The sequence below is a fragment of the Bactrocera oleae genome, chromosome 6 (assembly GCF_042242935.1).
Source record: "Bactrocera oleae isolate idBacOlea1 chromosome 6, idBacOlea1, whole genome shotgun sequence".
NCBI lineage: Eukaryota > Metazoa > Arthropoda > Insecta > Diptera > Tephritidae > Bactrocera > Bactrocera oleae.
Genome location: NC_091540.1, coordinates 40,232,893 through 40,257,820, shown reverse-complemented (window position 1 = coordinate 40,257,820; position 24,928 = coordinate 40,232,893). Strand labels below are relative to the sequence as shown.

Here is a 24,928-nt window from a genome sequence, read left to right as displayed (position 1 = left end):
TCCAACGTTTACTTTTGGATGTTACAAACATAGTGGCAAATTTAATATATAATACTACCCTCTTTGAAGTACAAAAATTATTTACTGACATTGGGCACTAAAGGAAGAAAAAGAAGTTGAAAACAGTTTTAAGAGATATAATCGGAAAAATTGCTTGAACACATTATCATTTCAAAGATTTTGCAACATACTGAATAAATTTCAATATTACATTTTTAGATGAGCTGAAGGGTATTAGCGAAAATTTTGAAGTACATAGAAATAAATAATATTAACAATATCGACATTATAATCCAGCTATCATAAACTAACCACAGCTTTTGAGCGAAATAATCAATAAAACAAATAAATAATAATAAATTAATAACTAGTACTTATTCCAAAATCTCATTAAACGCAGTGAAACTAGACTTTTTTGAATTTGACGATGATACAGATTTCTATGCATATGTCTTCGACCAAAAATATAGCAATGTGGTATGTGCCAAATTACTATCATTTAAGTGTGTATATATGCTTATGTGAAAAATTACAGCATGAAATTAAAAAAAAAAAGAAAATATTTATAACAAGTAAGGAAGGCCCAAGTTCGGATGTAGCCGAACATTTTATACTCAAATGGTATACTCGTTTGAGATTTCTTTGTGGATTGACTGATATTTTTGGTAAAAGGTCAACTATAGGCACTGGGGTCCACATATTTAGTACTTAGGGGCTTGAACAGTTTTGGTGATTTAGACAATTTTTGGTCACAAGGTGGCATACTTTAAACGTATTCACGCAAAGTTTTACCCCGATATAATCATTGTTGCTTGATATGCATAGTGGAAAGTGAAAGAATCAGATGAAATTGAAAATGTGTTATATGGGAAGTAAGCGTGGTTGTATTCCGATTTCGCCCATTTTCGCACTATGACATAGAAATATAAAAAGAACGTTATGCACCGAATTTGGTTGAAATCGGTTAAGCAGATCTTAAGATATGGGTTTTCACCTAAAAGTGAGCGGCACCACGCCCACTGAATAATTTTGAACGCGGTTCCCATAAAGCCATCTCATACGATTTCAGAGATAAAATTTAATGTCTCTGGCGTGTTTAGTGCTTGATTTATCGCGCTTTTAGTAGTTTTTAACAGTACCGTTATATGGGGAGTGGGCGGAGTTGCCACCCAACTACTATTTTCACACTGTAGGTAGAGGTTCTAAAAGCATTTGTTTCCAGTGAATTTTGTTATTATAGCGGTAGCGGTTTAGGAGATATGGACATTAAACCTATTAGGGGCGGGACCACGCCCACTTAAAAAAAAATTTAACTGCAGATGCCCCTCCCTAATGTGATCCTGTGTACCATATAACAGTCTTGTATCTTGTTGTGGAGCTTAGTTATGGCAATTTATTTGTTTTTGATTAATGGCGTTTTGTGGGCGTGGCAGTTGTCCGATTACGCCCATTTGCAATACCAACCGTCTCACGGTACCAAGAAACATGTCTACCAAGTTTCATAAATATATCTCAATTTTTACTCAAGTTAGAGCTTGTTCGGACGGACGGACAGACAGTCACCCAAATTTCGACTCGTCTCTTCATCCTGATCATTTATATATATATAACCCTATATCTAACTCTATTAGTTTTAGGTGGTACAAACAATCGTTAGGTGAACAAAACTATTATACTCTATAGCAACAGGTTGCGAGAGTATTAAAAGAGCAAAATGACTTCAGGAAATATCACAACACATCAGGGTTTAATCGAACCATAAGTTTACTTTAATAATAACAGTTTTCCGGCAGCCGCAGACTTCATACTCAACAAATGGCATACTTGTATGGCAAACACTCAAACTTCCCATATACAAGCAATCTTGTACATATCTCAATTAGTTTCTAATCTCTATTCACATCCTGAACACTGAAAAGCGAAAATACTAAATATGAAATAATCAAAGAACTGCCCAATCATTTAATTAAATATTTGTAATAAGTGGGTGGAAGTACCATCAAAAAAACAAACAACATTGCTTACTATATACTGTACATATGTACAATGGATATGTTAATAAAACACAGTATGTTATAATAAAACTACGATTTTGCCAATTTTTACACCAGCTGGAAAGATATGTAAAAATCTGAATTAGTGCAAAAGTTCAGTATTTGAATCTGTTATACGCTTAGAGGAAATCTTGGCAAAATTTTACTTTCTTCATTTTGCCTGTCTTTGCCCCTTTCTTTCTAAAATAATTGAACAAAATATTTTTCATTTGCAGTTTATATTTTTTAATTGATATTTACCGCAATTATCATAAGAAATTTTTCGTAACACACTGTATTTATTCACATCAACAATGAAAGAGTAACAATAACGGCAATCAAACAAATTATCTGCACTCCGCCCAATGCAATAGTAGTACTCATTAAGAAGTGTTAGTAGCTTGTTTGAAATTATTTCAAATCCATACAAACACATGCATACGATAAAATAAAAACACCCTTGCAGAAAAACGTAGTAATTACGTACTGCTTGGCATATTTCAAAATGCATCTTTGGATTGAGTTTTACGATGTGATGCTCCAAGAGCAGAAAATTCCTCTCCACTGCATATATTTCTCTACTTTTCAATAAAATTTCAAAAATTGTTTTGAAGGTATAGGTATATGGTTAGTAGCCAAAGCACTAAAAACGGTAGAAAAATATTGTGTTATCGATATTTTTAATATTATATATTGGAATTGGTATTTAATTTAAAATCAGCCTTTTACTCCGCTTTTTTTAAGGCCAAAATTTGGCTGATCAAAACTGGGGAAAAATTCAACTTTTTTTTTACAAACGCTGCCATTTTTTAAATTTATGATTAGCGTGCCGAAGTGAATCGATTTAGTCATGTCCGTCTGTATACGCGCGAAGTATCCCCTTAGTTTTTGAGATATCGATCTGAAATTTTGCATTTGATATCGGATCACTATAACATATAGTTGTCATATTAATGAAAATGAAATCCTTGTATGAAAGATTTTTTATTTAACAAGATATCTTCAAGACATTTAACGGGTTATTACCCAAGGTACAATTTTCGAAGAAAATGGGCATTTCATTAATTTACATACAAGAATTAGGGTTTGGGCTTCATTTCTTCCAAGGGCTATGATTTGCTGCTCACTTTGAAGCAAATAAAAAAAACCCATTTTACTAATATTCGCTTGTTTACAATCACAGTACCGGATGTTAGAAACAGATAACGAGGGGCAAATATGGTAGGTTTCCGATTTGAATGCCACATAAATATAAAACTTGCACTGAGAGACCCTAACGAAGTCGATAACTATATGCATTGCCTATATATTTAGATTTGTACTTATTAATATACATACACATACGCTTATCTGTTTCTTTACAAATACATTACGTTTGGCGTATAAATCGTCATGTTCCTTCGATGGACTACCGACTTAGTTGAATTTAGTAATGCCCACTAACCCATATTGGACAACATTTATTGCAGCATTAAGTTATTGAAGCCATGATAACTAAGATAGCTTTACTTATTTTAGAGGTAACCTAACTTTCTGGGCTGGTTAAAGCTTCTCAAAAGGGTTTCTAGTGTTGCTTACAGTCCATGAATGCAAGATCCGATGGACCCATTTTATAACGAGAATACAAAACTGAAACAACTGGTATTTTGAAATAACCGGACTTTAATTCCTGGTTAGGTTTCATATTTTATCATTTTTAATGAAATAAACACTGCATTAAGGTTTTAACTCTGAGGTGCATCTTTGTTTCCAAGTTTTTAGATTTAACTTGGAAACAGCGAAGATTTTTTATCTTCAAAGGTAAAACAAGGCGCATATTTACACCCTGAAGCGAATACGAGATAGTTTTTTTGTGATAAATGATTGAAGCGGCCATCAAGTATGTCTAAAAATACAATAGGAACCAATATATTCATCTTAGATATTCTAGTTGATATACTGCTCAAGTATGAAGACTGCTGGAGTGCTTAAAAATCGTGTTTTATATACATAACTTCTCCAGAAGGGCATTGCCGCATAGTGGGGGCTAGGACCCCAAATAGTGCGATTGGACGACATTCAGTCCCATATCAACATATAGTGCGTTCATATATTGTAGTAGAAAGCACTAATGAAAAAATGTCACATTGAACCCCTGGAATAAATGCAGCAGGCCTATTTCCGGGAGAATACAGGTATTAGGAAAAATAAAGATGATGAAACATTTGCGAATGTTCAGCCTTCAGCCGGTTCAGACGGGTATCTTCCCATGCTCCCAATGTTGTAATTTAAAAGATATTGGAAGCCAGTTTTGGAAAATCTCAGCAGTTTTAATAAATCCATTGAGTTGTTAAATGAAAATCTTGTTGGAAGGCTCTACAGCCCTTGCTTTTCAACCAATGATAACCAAAAATATATTTATAGTCTGCACAGGGTATATTAAGTTTGGCGCAAAATTTGCAAGTTCCAGAAGGACATATGGGAGACCTTATAAGTACAATATATACCGTATATATTACGAAATATTTTGCACACTGAGCAGGTTCTTGGAGAGAAAAGGACGTGTGCAAAATATTTCGTAATATATACGGCACGTGTCCTTTTGGAACTTGCAAATATCGTCGGTTTCGTCGATCTCGGATTACTAAAGGATATATCTGTCATACAAACTGATCCATCAAAATCTAGTTCTTGTATTGAAAATTTTTTTATTTGACAAGATAGTTTCACGAAATTTATATCAAACACTGTGGTTTTAAATCGTTGACAGGTTAAGTTTTCAGACTTAGTTATACATTTAAATAGTTGCTATAAGAAATGCACCTGCAAAGGGTATTATAGCTGCCTAAAATAAATCAGAGATGGCAAAGAAGACTTACAATACAGCGAAATAATTATAAAAGTACAAAATGTGTAATTAAATATCTTAGCTTATGCCTTTATCTAACCTTTTTAACTACTGACTTTCTATGCAAGTCTGATATACATACTTACGTACTTATGTGCATTCAATATGTTTAAACTGCTCGAGGCTGCGAAATTGGCCGAAGTAACTTTATCCATAAGCAGAACAAGCGATGGTGCAGATGGGAGTTTCAAACATTTTTTACTATTTTATTTTAGTGTGATTGTTTTCGAAATTCTCGTTTTCCTTGCAATGTATACAGTAGTTATTTGTAAACAATATTTTTTAATAAAAACTATGAAAACAACAAATTCTTTGGCGTAATTGTATACGGAAAGGCGCACAGTAGATCAATTTGAGCTGGCATCGATTTTTTATATATATTTTTTATAGCTTTTTAGGTATTAGAATTTACTTACTACAAATTATTTGTTCATATTAGAGACAAATACAAATATATATATTTTTGTATTCATAATATGATGCCTTAATTGAAAATAACATATAACAAGTAATTCGACATTTTAACTCTCCATTCTTCTTTTAAATTTTACATATTCTGAAAAAAGGTTCTAAAAATCAGTAAATAGTTAGTTTTCCAATAACTTTCAACGCTTAAAGAGAGTATATAAAAAAGTATAAATAATATTATTGTATATTAAATTATAAAAATTATGAAAAATGACTGATCTTCTTTTTCTGTTTCGACATATTAATTTATTAACTCTACGTCTTCACTTTGCAAAAAATTAGTCACATACCGATCGGCTCGTCACTTTATATAATATTTTGATATACTTATTTGACACAATTCTTCAAATCGCAGGATGACATCTAAATACGAACTCATCAAACTCATCACAAGGCGCTTTCAGGGGGATTTCCTATTTTTGTTTAATTTTCTAGGATCTTGTAAGGTTCGAATCTTTTCGGTCAAGCAGAAAATTGTAACAGGTGAACACGGTCCAAAAGGTATCAGGCCATAAGCATTAAAAATGATTAACAATAATCCAGATATACGTATATGGTAAATTAAATAATTAGAGCTAATATTTGTTTTAAATTTGTTCAAGCTTTTTAAGTGCTTTAAGCAGAACTGATTGCATTAACAAAAACAGCGAAATAGTGAGAAATACACCATGCAACCCTACAGAGAAGGTTCCTTATATATGTATCCAAGCGATTGTTGTTTAAATACAAAAATAACTCAATACCATCGCCTTTAATATAATTATAATTAATTTTCTCAGCAGACTATTATTCGGTAATCGCACAAGACACTGTACCACTACCGACTGCAGCTGCCGTCATAGCTATTCGATGGCGATTACCACTTTCCGCCATTCAGTCTCGTCTGTGATACGGTCACGGGTGGCGTTCAAAGTGTTCGTGGCTTGACAGTTTGTACATAAAAACACACATGCAAATGATATATGAGAAAAAAAAATATTTCAGAAATAACGCCAAGTGTATAATCTAATGTTTTTGTATACAGAAAATTTGTAAATAAAATTTTATGAGTAATATACATTAGCAAAGTGCGATTTTAATATTTGCTAATAAATTTCAATTTGTACAAAGTGTGTGACTGCTGGAGTGCTGGAGGAAAAAATTCTACGAAAGGAACGCCGCTTATGCATATTCAGTTAGAAATCTGAGTGAGAAATAAACACAGAATAAGCTTAACAATGAAAACAAAATAATTAAAAGAAAAACTGTAATGCAATTTCTCTGCCCACTGCACGTGTATTTTCAAGCCACAATAACAAAGTGAAGATAAAGAGAAAAAATAAAAACAAACAACAGCATCAATTCAAATTCGCCAATTTGACGAGTGAAAAGCTTATAGCGAATAAGTGAACAAATAAAAGAGAAAAAACATATAAAACATAAATAAATAAAGACAAGGTACGAAGAAACATTTATGTTAATTAAAATTATGCGCTTTTCATATTTAAGTACATATATAAAGCAATAAATAAGTTAGTTTGATTTGTAGAAAAAAGTATATCGGCATCCAAAAATAATAAAACAAGAAAAATCGTTAATTTCGTCTGCACCTAATCCGGAATACCCTTCACAAATAAAGACGTTTCTATACAAGGACATACATTTTATGCTATAGTGATCCGATCTGAAAAATATCTTCAGAGCTTTGCGCTCAAAAATATTTCATAAAGATATCACGTCAAAAAAATTTTTTATATTTATAAGAACCTAATATTGATCGGTCAGTTTGTATGGCAGCTACATATATGATATAGTGGTGGCGGTTCCGACAAATGAGCAGCTTCTTATTGAGAAAGGACGTGTGTAATATTTAAAATCGATATCTCAAAAACTGAACGACTAGTTCGCGTAAACAAGCTCTTTATTTTCAATTTAAACCGTACCTAAATCCAATTTATTCTCATGTAACTTTTAGTATGTAACATGGGATTTTTTGAATTTTTCATTCAAACAAGTAAGCCTACAACCTTGAAAAAAGGATATTCTAATACAAAATTTTCCGCATTACAAAAAAGGTGCTGATGAATTTTTCCATAAAACCACGCCTTTAAAAGTCATTCGCAGTTAAAGCTATACATCAAATGCACTGAGGCTCAGAAACTTTCTTATTCCATAACTGACGGTACCATGTCGTATGAGTTACACAATTTATAAGGCACTTGTATGAAATCTCAATACATTTGATTTATAATTTTAACTGCGTATAACTTTTAAGTAAAGTTTTTATGAAAAATTATTTTTGTAGAGCAGATTTTGTATTAAAATATCATTGTTCAAAAGTTGTAGGTTTATTTGCTTTGGAGATAACAAATTTTGTAATAAAATTAAAAAAAATTCAACTTGGGAAATAACGTACACCCCAATGGACATACGGACAATTATACACATATTATGTCTGTATATTAGGGTGGGTCAAAAAACGTATGTTTTTTTTCGGAAAATTGTTCGAGAGACCAAGTGTACCTGCTTTCTTGATGGTCGAGATTTTCTCATACGACAAACGTTTTTTGGGTTCTAAACGATAAATAAAGAATAAAACCATCAAGTTTTTCGAAATTCGAAAAATTCCGAAAGTTATTGCTATTTATATTTTTTTGTATTTTTTTTTATTAATATTTTTTTTTCTTAACAGACCACAACGATTTCGCTAATATTTAATACTACGATTATGAGTGAAAAAGTCTTCTTTCATTTGATATTACTAATTTTTACAAGAAACAATGTTTGTAAAATATTCAAACAATTTTCTTAAAACAAATTCAATTAAAAACAACTTCGACAGCATTCGTCCCTTACAGTTTTTTCGTGGCATCTAAACGTTTGAATATTATAAACGGTTGAAGTTTGACTATTTTAAGGTAAATTTGTTGTTTTCTTTTGATCAACCGATTTTTCAGAGTACGAACATTCGTTTTTTTGACCCACCCTACTGTACATACGTTTACATATATACTGCATATCTACGATGCAGGAATGTTTATATGCTATTTTAGGTTTCATTGAAGAGCGTAACGTAGTAGTTCTGCTATTCTAAGGCCATTGTGTGCAATTATGGTGCCTGTATGCAATTCTCCATCGGCACAATGTATAATACATATTAACACAATTGTTCAATCATCTATTATATATATTATATATATAATATTTTTACGCAGTTTTTATCAATTTCATATGTACCGTACATAGTATTATGGAGCTTAGTTAGCAATATATTGAGTCAAAAAGATATTTATATTGTTTAAATAAATAAAATTTCCCATTTAATTACAAAATATGCCTCTCAAAATGTGTTAATTTTAATAGTTTCTCGAACGGGTGATGGATTCTTTGAGAAACTTTTTAATGTTATAGCAGTATTCTCAATCGTATATCTATGTAAGTATTGAGAGCTCTTAAAAAAGTGCCATTAAAGCAAAAAATAGCATATTGTAAATGATACAGCTTATTTGGTAATATTACGAATCTATTATTTACTTATAGTCTAAGAGCCAGTGGACGGCAGACTGTATGTATTTTACCAAAGGTAATATTTTGCTTAAAGATTCTTCGAAACCTACCTTACATGAAATCGGGAGCCACTAAGCCCAGCAAAGGTAGCTATGACGTCATTAAGGTAATACAGGTACGAAAATTAGAAGAGTTTCGAAAGTATTTTAAGAAAGCTGCACTTTGGTCATATCAAAGAGTTCAATCAATGCAGCACCCAAAATGAATGGCAGACAATTTTGTTAGTTAGTTAGCTTGTGGCAGACATTTTTTTAACAAATCTGATTTTTATACTCTCGCAACCTGTTGCTACAGAGTATAATAGTTTTGTTCACCTAACGGTTGTTTGTATCACCTAAAACTAATCGAGTTAGATATAGGGTTATATATATATAAATGATCAGGATGAAGAGACGAGTTGAAATCAGGGTGACTGTCTGTCCGTCCGTCTGTCCGTCCGTCCGTCCGTGCAAGCTCTAACTTGAGTAAAAATTGATATATCTTTATGAAACTTGGTAGACATGTTTCTTGGTACCGTGAGACGGTTGGTATTGCAGATGGGCGTAATCGGACCACTGCCACGCCCACAAAACGCCATTAATCAAAAACAAATAAATTGCCATAACTAAGCTCCGCAATAAGATACAAGACTGTTATTTGGTACACAGGATAACATTAGGGAGGGGCATCTGCAGTTAAAATTTAAATAGAGATATTAAATTTTATCTCTGGGATGGTATGAAATGACTTTATAGGAACCGCGTTCAAAATTAGACAGTGGGCGTGGCACAGCCCACTTTTAGGTGAAAACCCATATCTTGGGATCTGCTTAACCGATTTCAACCAAATTCGGCACATTACATTCTTCTTAAATTTCTATATTATAGTACGAAAATGGGCGAAATCGGATTACAACCACGCCTATTTCCCATATAACATAATTTTAAATTCCATCTGATTTTTCACTTTCCAGTATGCAAATCAAGCAAAATTATCTAAATTGAACCAAAATTGTTCAAGCCCCTAAGTACTGAATATGTGGACCCCAGTGCCTATAGTTGACTTTTTATCGAAAATATCGGTCAACATAGAACAAGGCGGCATGATTCACAAAGAAATCTAAAACGAGTATACTTTTGACTTTGCGAGAGTATAAAATGTTCGGTTACATCCGAACTTAGCCTTTCCTTACTTGTTTATACATATAATATTTTTAATACTTTTATTAGCTTATATTTAAAACGGCAGACGTTTTCTCCGATTGCAACAGTCGGACAGACGTCAATATATTAGATAACAGAATACAGGAAAACGTTAACTTCGGTTTAACTGAAGCTATAATATCCTTCACAAATACAAAATATTGCTTACAAGAACTTGATTCCGATTGTTCAGCAGCTATATGCTCTAGCGGTACGATATCGGTCGTTCCGACAAATGAGCAGCCTTTGTGTGAGAAAAGGACGGGAGCAAAATTTCAGATCGATATCTCAGAAAATGGGGAACTTTTTTTTATATATACAGACAGACGGATATGGCTAAATCGACTTAGCTCGTCATGCTGATCTTTTGTTTATACATTTTATTGGGTCTCCGACGTTTCTTTCTGGGCAAACTTAATATACCCCGTTCAGGGTATAACTATATAAAATATTAAATACAATGTACATATATTGAATTTTTTTAATTTTTATATAACGACATAATTGATGACGTACCCTGTATGGCTATATGTATATATGTCCGAATGTATTTATTATTCATGGCTTCTGATGAACAGATGCAGTCATTCCCATATTTTTATACTACAGATATGCCCGTATGTACATATATTTGTTCACCTAACAATTCTTTGTAATACATAAAATTAATCGAATTAGGTATGGAGTTATAAAATTATAGATGGAAATGATAATGACGACGAGACAAATTTGATAGAAATGTAATTTGATACAGGTAATAGCTGTACGAGAGGCTTTGTGGTTTAGAAATTTTTATTAAATGGTGTGACTCCGCTTCATAATATGTACCTCTACCTCGTAAATCATTACAGCGATATCAACCCAACTTACTGAAAATAAATCCTTAAACAGTTCTTTATATAGTGTGAACATGGGTGAAATTGGATAATAACCACTCCCATATCTATATAACGGACACATTGAAAACTACTACAAGTGCGACAACTCACTAAAGAAAGTCGTTAAAAGCATAAAACTTTACAGTAAAGAGTGTACGGTATGAAAAAGGAATGGAAGCTATGAAAATATATCTCACATATAAAAATAGTCGAAACCGTACCTTAACTTTTCAAGGTCCCAGTTATTAAACATCTAGATTTTAGTGTATATTTCTCACTTTTTACCGAAAATATCAATCAATATAGGTAAGAGTTATTTTAAAGAAATTCGTTGAGTATCTTTTCCTAGTAACAATGTTTCTTTTTGTTAGCAATGGCTAAAATCAATTCAATACTTTCCCTAGCCCATATAACTAAGATTGCCGAACTACCAATATTTGTGATATTTTAATGAAATTAAATTGACATACCTTTTTAAATTTTTTTTGCTAAAGTTGAATTAAATCGATCTAGGCCTTGGTCTATAACATTAATATTGGAGATCGAGGCTAATTTCAAGCATATCATCTGAAGTCTCCTTTGTAATAAAAAAGGTTCTGGCGATGAAGTACACGTTAAGTACAGGTGGTAAAAGAAAATTCCTGAACACCGTTTACGATCTAACCCAAGGGTATATAAATGTGGTTACCAACTGGGCAGAGAGATATAGATTAGCCATAAATACAATAAAACTGAGGTAGTTTTATTTACTAGGACATACAAAATCTCTGACGTTACTCTCCCCTCGTTGGGAGATTCTATTTTTCAACCAGTGGACAGGGTCAAGTATTTGGGAATTATCCTTGAGAAGAAGCTCTCATGGAAGCCAAACATCGAGGCATCTATCGCTTTCTACTGTTGTAGAGGAGCAATTGGGAAGAGGTGGAGCCTCCCATCAAAAGTGGTGCTCAGACTCTATGAAACCGTAGTTAAGCCAATAAGGTTATCTGGTGTATAAAACCTACCCCAATAATAGCACTCAATTCCGATTTATACGTTGAACTTGTATATCCAGCTAGTAGGTGCTTGACGCTGAAATCTGCTATTAGACTTAGGAAAGCTGGGTATATGAGAGGCCCTGGGCAGGGCCACACTGACATTCTCCACTGTTTCGTTTGAATTCTTTCCAACCTAGATCACTGCACCACAGAACCTTCTCCTGACGGTTCCTTCTCAACTTACACACTTGCAGGGATTTGTGGGTGAAGCAAAGCCGTTGGAGAAGAGGTGCAGTGAGTTTTTTACTTTAGCGTCTTTCACGCGGAGGTGGCTGCCATCAAGGCAGCAGTAAGTGTACATACTGCTCCGAAGGGCAGCTTCCTTCAGAGAACCGAGCGGCTATACTGTCTTTGAGCTCGCTGGATGTACGCTCAAAACCAGTCAAGCAGTGAATGACCTCATTAGTAATAGCTTCAAGCTTCTTCCATATTAGACTCGCATAGGTGTTCGGTCACAGCAGAATCGATGGAAATTACAAAGCCGATACCCTAGCTGGGTTCCCTTTTCCCCAATTTTATCCGTTTGGAGTTGAGTCGGTTCTCCGATGTCTGATAGCGTTCTGGCGTTGGACCTTTGGACCAGCAGGCGCTGGTTAACAACTAGAACTTGTGCGACTGCGATATAAGAGGTTATCCAAAGTATTGGCTCTTAGTAAAGTCAATTTCGTCACAATTATATTTAGGTGTCCTGACTGGACACTGTCCAATAAGTTTACACACGGTGCTGCTAAATATTCTGTCATACGCTCTTTGCCGAAGTTGTATGGAGGAAAGCGAGGAAGAATTATCTTGTCACTTCCTTCTCTATTGCCTTGTTTTTGCCAGACTGAGATTGAAATATCACGGTTGACACACCATTGGCGAACCTAGCGGAGTTGCTGGGATTGATACTAACCAAAAAGCACAAAACACTTCGTTGATCGATGAAGATCTGGTGATCCCCTTTATAGGAGTTTATGGGTAACACAAAGGACGAATATCTGATGATCCATAATATACATACATATGCTATCAAGATACTAAATACTACTTAACTAATTATAAAAAAAAATATTAAGAAATATTGAATTCATTTGCAATAATTTCTAAAATAAAGTTTTTCACCACCTTTGTGTCTCACAAATTGCGATTGTATAAAATGTTGGATTACACCCGAACTTAGCCCTTTCTTACTTCTTATTCTAAAAGTTTTAGATTCTACATATAACGTAATTACTAAAGATATAAAATATAGATGATTAATACTTTTAACGTTTATTTGTGTTAATTACAGTATATTCGATAGAAAGTAATAGTGTATAATAAGCTTTACGCGCTTTACGCGCTTTTCAAAAACAAATAACTAATATATAAAAATATACCGAGCTGGTCATCTTCGTGGTGGTGGTGGTAACCAGAAAATCCCAATTTTGTCTGATTTATAGAAATATAACGAAAACGCTTTCGATGGATTTTTTTTCTTGATTTCCAAATTTTTCAACAAGCAATAAAAAATATATAATTATTTTTAAATTTCAAACAATCATTTTTTCAAAATTAAAATTCCATAAAAAATATATTTCTTGCTAAATAAGAAGTATTCTATGTCCTTTCTAATAAAGGGTGTTTTTTAGGCAGGTGGTTTTCAAGAAGAAATATGGAAAGAAGAAATATTGTTATGTTTAAAAATCTAGCTTTATTATGAGCATAAAATGATTGTTTCGTTGACTCTATGGCATGTAGCGCCGCAGTGTTGGTGGAACCAAAGGTCATATATATGTTTTGCCACATCCACCATATAGTCCTGACCTTGCACCATCGGTTTCTTTTTGTTTCGATCTTTACAAAACTCCTTGAATGGTAAAAATTTCAATAATGATGATGATGTCAAATCGATCTGATTCAGTTTTTTGCTAATAAAAACCAGAAGTTTTATGAACGTGGGATTATGATGCTGTCTGAAAGATGGCAAAAGATCATTGATCAAAATGGGCAATGCATTACAGAATAAAGTTATTTAGTTCCATGAAAAACTTGTGTTTGATTGAAAAAAAGATCCGCAATTACTTAGTTGCCAAACCAATACATCAACATGCTCCAATTCAGACACGAAAAAGTTATTGGCCATGGCTCTATAGCATTTCCAATTGACTGTAACATTATGGTCGGCTTCATTTTTCATGAAATATGGACCAATTATTCCCTCTGCCATAGAGCTCATCAAACAGTGACTTTTTGTGGATGTAACGGCATCTCAACAATGGCTTGTAATTTATCCAAATCGGAAATTTTTGTTTATTAACATATAAATTCAACTAAAAGTGTGCATCATCGCTGTACACATTTTTCTTGTGAAAATAGGAACGGGCCCATTCACAAAACTCTTGCACAGATTGGGTTTTGTAAGCCCGCAAATCAAGATCCTTCAGCGAAATCTTCCATAAAACGGATTATAAGTGCTGCCCGCGAAAGCGGATGGAACGGGTATTCTTCGATAACTGTTCCACAGCAGCAATAGTGTCTTCGGTGCGCAATGTACGGCGTCTCAGAGCATGCGCATTATCCACTGGAGTAAACGTGGGGCGAAACTAATCCATAGTTGCCTGAATTATTGCACGGGCATATTTTCTTACACAAAATCATTTCAGTAGAAACTAGTAAGGAAGGGCTAAGTTCGGGACGCACAGGCGGGGAAGTATATACAGGCGTTGACAAAACTTTATTTTAATTGTAAAATGTTGCAATTAATTTAAAAAAAAATTCGACAAAACCGTGAAAGAGTATTAATCATACTTGGCTTCTTATTAATGTATATTATATTTGAATATCTCCACGACTCACCCCGCAATTAAGATAATTAATTAATTGACCGCTATATTTGGCGTGCAGTCCGCCAGAATGTCGATTTTCAATACGAACAATTTAGTAAGTATTCGTGTCCCGATTTCACCCATTTCACCACCAAGCTATAGTACATCCAAAATTATACGTTCACTTTACTTTGTCGAGATATCTCACAGGTTGACCGATAGAGTTGGTTTGAAGCCAACCGGCTATTTATATCTAATTGCAGCCTATTTAAATTACTTAAATGACAAAAAAGATCCCTATACATATATGAAAAACTACATAATACCTGCCAATTGTTCACTGACGTCGACTGAGTCACGTTGTGCCCATTCATCAAATGATATATTCTACCTAAAAACGGCATTGGCCCATTATAAACACTACCTTCCTTAATTAATTTATTTTAACGAATTAAAAATTATTCGATGCATTCTTATATATATATATAATTATATAAAGAGTTATCGACTGCACATCGATATTTATATAAATTTGTATGTTCACAAAATAGTTTTAATAGTAATTAGCAGTTAGCGTGATGCAAGCCATAAGCAACAACTCATTGTTTTATTTGAATAAACATTTTTATTGCCTGTCGCAACATAAAACAACTCTCGTAACATAGTGTGTATTAAGTGTTAAAAAAAATAATTTACAATAGTCATTAAGCTGAAGTTTCATGCATAAGATCGTGGAAAACATCATTATGTAAAGAAAAAAGAAACATGAATCGTGTAGATAAATTTCAGGGTCAACAGATTATTTGCAGATTTAATAATTTAAAATAGCTGCACAATATGAATGGCTTTAGAGATTTTTAAACTGCTGAAGTAATGTTATGTAGGAACAAGAATGAAGGTGAGTTTGATTGCATATTGTGCGATGAAATCATGACAACCGTTCGTTTGGTCATGGGTGCGTATACCGTTACTGACTAAGGCAGGAAAATACGAGATATATAACTAAGTATTTTATATTAGCCCTCACCCTTAAGCTTATTAAACAATTTCTGAATGGACAAAATTCGACTTGATATTAGGTTCTTTGTATATGGAGAGGGACAATCGGCATGCCTCTCATTTCTCCCATTGAAAGTCTTAAGTACTGAGATCCTCCCTAAATTAATCCAATAGTAGAGGCTAGAAATATCAATTCCTCATAAATTAAAAAATGTTAGAGCTTATAAGATGTCTTCCGAATCTGCTGTATAAGAAGGCTTTAACTTTCTTCTCAGCAGTTTGACATTATAATGCATTGTTCATAACCCTTCAGACTTGACCTCGGTAAAACAAACATGGGGCGTTTGTCTTATCAATAGCTTCTTCTCATGTCTTCCCAATTCTCTGCATCTAACATCTCTTATCCCATGTTCAAAACCCCACCATTAGATAACAAGATTTCTCGAGTCACTAAAATAATTACAACAATAAACTTTGTGAATCCACCATGGGGTTAAGATTCAATTTTATGAAAAACTTTTCATGCCAGAAACATGTACACCAGCAGGCTTTCTAGCGAAGAAACCGCCTCTGGTGGAATCATTGGTCCGTACTTTTTCAAAAACGATGATGGCCGGAACGTTACAGTCAATGGTGATCGGTATAGAGCCATGATTATTAACTTTTTCATTCCTGAATTGAACAACCATGATGTGGTTCCAACAAGACGGCGCAACATGTCACACAGCTCGTGCCACAATCGATTTATTGCAAGACACGTTGGTGACCTCCTAATTTCACGTTTCTTCTGATTTAACACCGCTAGACTACTTTCTGTGGGGTTATGTAAAATCATTGGTCTATGCGCATAAGCCAAAAACGCTTAACCATTTGGAAGACAACATTCGCGGTGTTATTGCCGATATACGGCCACAAATGTTGGTAAAAGTCATCGAAAATTGGACGTTCAGATTGGACTACATCCGAGCCAGCCATGGCGGTCATATGCCAGAAATCATATTAAAAATGTAATGCCACAAGATTATCTTTCGTATAAATAAAATTCATGTCAATCGAATAATCCATCGTTGTGTTAAAGTAATTCAAAGTTTTATACCTCTTAAAAAAACACCCTTTATTAGTCGCTGTTGATGTTTTTCTCTTTTCTAGATAGTCTATGTAAATTAATCCATTAAATTGACAGCTGTCTATTGCATTTTTCAAACTTTTACATTCAGACCATCGGGGGACTGTCGATTGGACTTTGGGGTGAAAAGATGAAACCATGTTTCATCCATTATCGTATCTCGATTCGGAATTCGTTAATATTTTTGCCAACTGTGAGGAACTCACTTTGCACAGAGTCTTCGCTTAGCCAAACATTTATGAATGATTTGTCCAACAGATTTCATTGGTGTCTTTAGAGTGCCAGATATTTCGATAGTTTTAATTTTATGGTCATCCAAAATCACTTCATTTGTTTTCATGCGTAAAAGTCTCTATTAGACGTCTACCACATTCATAGTACCCATTGCACCTTTACGGAAATTAGGAACCCATTTACGAATGCTTGCGCAGAACTTTGAAACACTCATTTCGTAGTTTTTTGATACATACATTTTCATCAAAATACCAAAACTTGCGTGACTCAAAATACTATTCCTCATGAACCAAGTATCCGACAGTGAAGTCGTAGACATATTTTTGGAAGGTAAGGTTTAACTTCGAAACATGTGGAATCCAGTTTGTGACGGTCTCTCTTGGAAAATATACGTTTTTCAGTCTGCCGTATAAAGTCAATTAATTGACAGAAAAAAAATTTGGGTATGTAAGCTCCCTGCATCTACCCTGAGACGTAGTTCAAGTGCGTGGAGATCAAGAAATCGACGGTATGGTCCAGTAGTAAGTCTACTGAAGTTCATAAGAGTTTTTTTTCTTTAGTTACAACAGTTTCACCGTTTTGGATAAATTAATTCATCAGAAATAATTATTGTTTTTATTTATTTAGGGAATTCGAACGTTAAGAGGTACAGCTAGTGTGACAGCGTTAAAAAAGGGAATTATTGGCAATTAAAAAAAAAAAATTACTGTATCGGTTGTTTTGAAAATTTCGAGGCATATTTATACATGTTTCATGAAATTTTTGAAAAATTAAGATAAATATTTTTTGAGCTGTACGATATCTAAAAGTACTACACTACGTGGATGAAACCTAAAAATAAACAAGTAAGAAAGCACTTAATTCGGGTGTAACCGATCATTTTATATTCGTGCAACTTTCAAGAGTATAAGGCCGGTTAAATATTCGGTGCGAAACTAAGTTCTCGCTGTTTGTCAATAGATGGCTGCAGTAGTTAGTGGTGACGATTTTAGATTTTGAAACAGAAGCTGCATTAGTGAATTAGTTTGCCATATGTGTCGTATACTTTTGGTTGTGCGAATATGTCCGATTTTGTCTTTCAGTCAAATAAATCGGCGGCTGAATGTCACTGGGAACTACAAAAAGTTTACGGCGGTGCTGTCCCAAGTGAAACAAAGTGCCGTGAATGGTTTCGTCGCTTCAAAGACGGCGGTTTTGATATTAACGACCGTCCGCTTGAAGGAAGGCAAAAAACCTGCGAAGACGGTGAATAGGAGACGTTGCTCGATGCGGGTCCGTGTCAAACACAAGAAGAACTTGGGAGTCATTCGCCAATCCATTTCAAAGCGACAACATACGTTGGGAAAAAACAAAAAAAAGTGATTCTGCAGCATGATAACACTCGGTTTCACGTTGCCAAACCCGTTGAAACATACATGTAAACGCTTAAATGGGAAGTCCTACCCCACCCACCATATTCCCCAGATATTGCAAAATCGGATTATTATTTGTTGGCAATGCTTCGAATAACTCATTTGTAACCATTTTCTTACAATAAAATTGCATTTGCATTAAGAAAATCAGCGAGAACTTACTTGTGCTCCAATACCTTCGGTGTTGGCAAAACATTATAATAAACAAGTAAGGAAGCGCTAAGTTCGGGTGTAACCGAACATTTTATACTCTTGCAACTTGCAAGGATCAAAGCAGGGAAAATACCTTCAGGTGTTAGTTAAAATTAATATTAAACAAGTAAGGTAGGGCTAAGTTCGGATGTAACCGAACATTTTATACTCTCGCAAAGTCAAATGGTATACTCGTTTGAGATTTCTTTGTGGATTGACTGATATTTTCGGTAGAAGGTCAACTATAGGTACTGGGGTCCACATATTTAGTACTTAGGGGCTTGAACAGTTTTGGTTCGATTTAGACAATTTTTGGTCACAAGGTGGCATACTTTAAACGTATTATTCACGCAAAGTTTTACTCCGATATAATCATTATTGCTTGATATGCATAGTGGAAAGTAAAAGAATCAGATGGAATTTAAAATGGTGTTATATGGGAAGTAGGCGTGGTTGTAATCCGATTTCGCCCATTTTCGCACTATAATATAGAAATATGAGAAGAATGTTACGTACCGAATTTGGTTGAAATCGGTTAAGCAGATCTCAAGATATGGGGTTTCACCTAAAAGTAAGCTGTACCACGCCCACTGTCTAATTTTGAACGCGATTCCTATAAAGTCATCTCATACTATCGCAGAGATAAAATTTAATATCTCTATTTAAATTTTAACTGCAGATGCCCCTCCCTAATGTGATCCTGTGTACCAAATAACAGTCTTGTATCTTATTGCGGAGCTTAGTTATGGCAATTTATTTGTTTTTGATTAATGGCGTTTTGTAGGCGTGGCAGTGGTCCGATTACGCCCATCTGCAATACAAACCGTCTCACTGTACCAAGAAACATGTCTACCAAGTTTCATAAAGATATCTCAATTTTTACTCAAGTTACAGCTTGCACGGGCGGACAGACGGACGGACGGACAGACAGTCACCCGGATTTCAACTCGTCTCTTCATCCTGATCATTTATATATATAACCCTATATATAACTCGATTAGTTTTAGGTGATACAAACAACCGTTAAGTGAACAAAACTATTATACTCTATAGCAACAGGTTGCGAGGGTATAAAAATTTTGTGAAAGAATACAACATTTATTATTCGACGAAATCGTAAATGGATTACAATCAAATTTGGTACTTTAATAAGTTATACAATATTTTAGGTCACAGACTCACTTAGTTTTATTACTATGTTTTACTTCGCGTCAGCTAAAATTGTATTAAAATCATCTTCAAATGAGATATGTATATGGGTTATCAACTGAAGAAGGTAAATTTAATATAATGAGTTGATGTAAAACGTCAACCAGAGGATTGCAATTCATTACTTTAAGGAAATGAGTCTAAACCAATTTCATTCATATTTCCACGCAATTTTTAAGAAAACTTTTTCATTTAATTTCATTAATACATCACACATTTTGTCAGGTGGAAAGTCGGAAATTATTATACAAGATTTATTAGGGACAGAGAAAGGGATTGAGTTAATTTTGACATTTCTGCTGTATTCTTGAGATCATATTTTCAAGCAATTTTACTGACTGATCGACATGTTCGGCATCAGTTTCGTTTGAATAACGAAAATTAGAATATATACCAGATGTAGTACATGGAAGTGGTATATATATATATAGTATATCGAATATTAAACGTTTGGTTAATTTTACTAAGATATCTTACATATTGACTGATATACATATATGGCATAAATCTAACCGGAAGTTTAAATACCTTATATTAGATATATGAGAGATAAGGGTAGTTTTGACCCGATTTTATCTTTGTTTGGCAATACAATATGCTATTAACTGAATAAAATGCTCCCTATGTTTCATTCAGGTACCTCACATACCACCACCAACATATATGGATAAAAATCAATCAAATTCAAAATTCTGTGATTAGTTATATTATTATATTATACTGTATAGGATCGTGAGGATAATGTTATTTACAGAACTTGATTGAAATTAATGAAGTAGTTCCGGAAGTATGTTTTTTCAGCTAAAAGTAGGCGGTGCTACGGCCATCGTTTACTGGGAAAAATGCTGTTTGAGAAAAACGCATTTAAAGATTAAATGATAGAGCTGATTGAATTGAAGGGTAGCCGCCTTTAAATGGCTGTAACCCAAAAACTGTTTAAGAAATCTAAATAACATTTTAGTATGTTTTTTTTTAATGTATAAACTATCGAAATATTTCACACTAGGTGTGCCCCTTAAAGAATATGCACCACACTCTCTGGGCGGCAAACCAAACTATCTACTATGGCGACCAAATCAGTGAGCACAATTGACTCGACTGATGAGGATAAGGAACATTTGCTTAAAAATGGTACGAAAACTCAAAGCAACACAAATATTGATTCAACGCCAATAAATGTTTCACCAAAAGGTAAATTTGAAAGCGATTTATAAATCATAAAACTGATTTTTAATGCCTCACAGCAGATGCCACTAAATCGCCGGGAATTTCTAAGGTAATCGTACAGACAGAGGTACTTTCATGTGCGGGACAGCAGTTATTGAAAAATGCGGTGTCCTCTTGTTGGCAAAAGGCAATGCAACGCCTCACAAACACTGGCAAAACAGGCAGTCCATCAGCCAAATACTTCAATTGGTCATATCGGGTACTACGCCGGAAGCAACTGCTGCTCTTACTCGCATTTGTGATATTCATTGTTTACTTGAGTAGTTCGATGCGCGGAAGTGATTATGCGGATGAGCGCATTCCTGTCCTGCACTATTCACATGTGCCTGGCATGAAGGGTACGTATACGCCCAGGTGTTTTTTAATAACTATTATATATTGATTATTTGGATAGGCGCAGTGCCGTAGGTATTTTTAGAACAGTACAGATATACAATATAAGTACAAGTATACTATTAGGTTGACATATTATTTTAATATGTTTTTAAATGGTGCATGCGTATTACTTTTTTGATATTTATTTATTTTGAAAATAATTTAAAAGCACTTGTAAAAATGGTATATTTATCAATCGCACATATTTTTTACCAATTTTTGAAAAGATATGTAGGTTTCTAATTGTTGTAAATTTTGTGAAGTCGATTACGTTAAAGAAAACGCTACAGCTTGCTGAGCCAATAAACCGATTGGAATAATTGAACTAACAAGAAGACACATCAGCTTTTAGTAATGTCATACTTATCATCTAATCAAATTTGACCCGGACTGACAAAAAGAATACATTTTCACGTATTTTAGCACAAATCTTTACTATCGTCTTATACACCAATGATTAAACAAAGTTTCCATACACTTCTTATAAGCCAAGGCTTGGATGTCCTTCAGTGCCTTTAGCGAATTTTGGTTTTTTCGTTTTCGGCTAATTTTTGGAACGCTATTCTCTAGATAGATTGACAGTTTCAACGTAATATTCATAAGCCGAGGCGTTAAATCATTGTAGTGATTCCGGTCTTTTCGTACGAATCTAGCATTGACAAGTTCAATATTTAAAACATTAACCAAAATGTGCTGAGTCGATCCATAAGAGATGTAGAGATTTTCTGATTTCTCTACGCTGCCCACACGAAGATTTTCAAGCACTGTTTCTTTAACTTTTTCGATGTTATCGTTATTAACAGAGGACGACACGCATGAGGCAAGTTTTCGATGACTTTTGCGTGGCGTCACTAAAATAATTCTGGAATTCTGCCCAAAATACATCTGTAACATTTTCAAAGATTCTGTAACCGTGATTCCTTCGGAAACACAACATTTCAAGCAAACACGTTGCTAAATTTTTCGACATGGAAAAAATCGCCAGACAAACTTTTCGCGTCGTAAACAAACAACTGCCATACGGAAATCAAACTTCACACGTACATAAAAAAGGTTCTACAAAAAGATTTTCATCGATGCGGTTTCCGCGCACAGTTCAAATGGACTAGTCCGGGGGAAATTTGAACAGATAGTATTTCAATTATATTTTCTATATGTTTCTACTCCTATCTTTTATAAGTTTAATGGGAATTATTACATTTTGCGATCGCGAAGATCTGAAAACATCTCTAATTTTACATTTATGTAGCTGGGCAACCCTTGCTTGAGAATGAAGGGAGTTTTTAGGCATTTGTCTAGAATTCTTTAAATGAAACTTCTTCATTTGAACATAATTAGGGAATAGCAAAATTAGTAACGCAAATGCGTTTTCTTCTTTGCTGCATCTGTACTCGCTCAATCAGGTGGTGTAACTTCCATGATATTGAGTTTTTCCTTGTTCCAAGTAATATTTTTTTCCTTCAGACAGAGCACATTTCACTTTTTGGTAATTTAATAAAATTACTAATAATTGTTTAATAATTACTAGTTTTGACCTTGCTAGATGTGTTAGCTTTAAGTGTATATATTGTAAGTTAAGTTACCTTAAAATCCTAAAGATATTTCCAATACTTTTGTATTGTTTTATAATTATTCGTATATTTTGTTATTTTTATTTTAGTTTTTGTATATTGTTTCATTTGTATTCATTTTGTGTCGTTTTACTCGTTTGTTTGTTCGTCATAATTCATTAGTTCTGTGTTATTTTCTTTCTTAATTTGCATGCTTTTGGCGCAATTGAAACAAAAAAAATCGAAACTTCAAAATTCTGGATTTTGCTCGCACAATTAAAATTTTGCAAAATTGCTTATTTCAATTTGTTGTAATAATGCTTGCTGTAATGTACCGTGCCACGTCCACCGCCTAATTATACAAACGTCCGCAAATGTATGTGCAACACATGAATGTGAAACAAAAATCTGCATAAGTAGTTTCCATCAACTCGATACTTTATCGCGCCAGCACGTCGCGGTTTAACAAGAGTGTTACTGCAAGGCCTTTACTGACACCACCGGCCGACACTGAGCTACCCTTGCCAGCGACCGCTTTGTCGACTCTTGAACTTTCTGAGACCTCAACCTTTGATCAAACAACACAAATCGCTGAATCTTTTACTGATTCTACTTCTCAAAATCCCTTCACTAATGACACATATAAAATAATGCGACCACCCACAGGTTATCTTGTCTGGAGTGAATCCTGTCGAATACCGGACGTAGATGTGCATGCGCCGGACATAATGCAACACTTCAAACGTGAGAAATACAAACCCTGCTCAAACAAAAAGCCGCTCACCACTGTAGCCTTCAATGCTACTTCACGGGAGTACGTGCTGCGAATTGAAGGGAGCGAAATCAAATCATTCAGTAAATCTGGGCGTATCCATTGCTGTTACCAATCGATAATGCGCAATGGAACTGGGACGAAAGCTGATATGGACTATAGGTAAGTTTGAACGCTTTTATATAATAATACCTTGCAGGTTATTTACAAGTATATGTGTATATATTTGGGATAAAAGTATACATATATATATATAATATATATATTCCTATATACCTATATATATACAAGTATATATATATATATACATATAATATATATATACAAGTATATATATATATATATAATCCTATATACCTATATATACACAAGTATATATATATATATATATATATATATATGATATATATGTATACATGTATCCCAAATGTAACTGTATCGAATTATTCGGAAAGCACAAATTTTTGAAGCGATCACAACTTAGCATAATGTTTTATTAGGTTCAAGAAAGGATTTTCTCATCTAATTTCACAAAGTATAATTGGTATATCGAAGGCTATATGGCCTCCAAGTCCAAGTATTTGCACATTATTTATTTATATGCATCTTTATTGGTGCCTGAGCCGTCGATAATAAACTAAAGTATCTTATATCGTTTTGGTTCATATATAAGTACGCTGTGTCTTCCTTGTGGTTCAATTTGACGTTTCTTAACTTTTCTCCGTTAATCAGTTTTCTCACTTTTCCTTGTTCAAAATTAATCGTTATTCGGGATGTGAATTTTCACAAAAACTTTTATAAGTCAAACTCACTCTGAAAACTTATCGTCAATTATGCTTCACCTAACAGCTTTTTGTAGCGTGTTTCTAGACAACGCTTTTTTTGTGGACCTGGTCTTGGTCCGAGTCCATATGTATGCCATATTCGTCTTCACAGAAGTACAAGTACGCGTTGCAAATTTTGCGCAACAGCTTCGACAGTGATGCTTTTCTGAACATTCAATTTCGACAAAG

At 34.0% G+C, this 24,928-nt stretch overlaps 1 protein-coding gene across 7 annotated transcripts in view; it reads left to right on the top strand.

Moving 5' to 3' along the window:
* LOC106616981 (uncharacterized) overlaps positions 1–24,928 on the top strand; it is a 48,591-nt gene that overhangs the window by 7,587 nt on the left and 16,076 nt on the right. For 2 of the 7 annotated variants that reach the window (XM_036365956.2, XM_036365945.2), the window contains exons 2-4: positions 20,998–21,182; positions 21,236–21,556; positions 23,564–24,077. In XM_036365956.2, the coding sequence (XP_036221849.2) occupies positions 21,056–21,182; positions 21,236–21,556; positions 23,564–24,077 (962 nt within the window). In that variant the 5' untranslated portion in view covers positions 20,998–21,055. Of the gene's footprint in view, positions 1–6,254; positions 6,826–8,907; positions 9,050–20,997; positions 21,183–21,235; positions 21,557–23,563; positions 24,078–24,928 lie in introns of those variants that run through there. The other 5 variants (XM_036365925.2, XM_014233929.3, XM_014233928.3 and 2 more) reach the window with 5 other exon arrangements.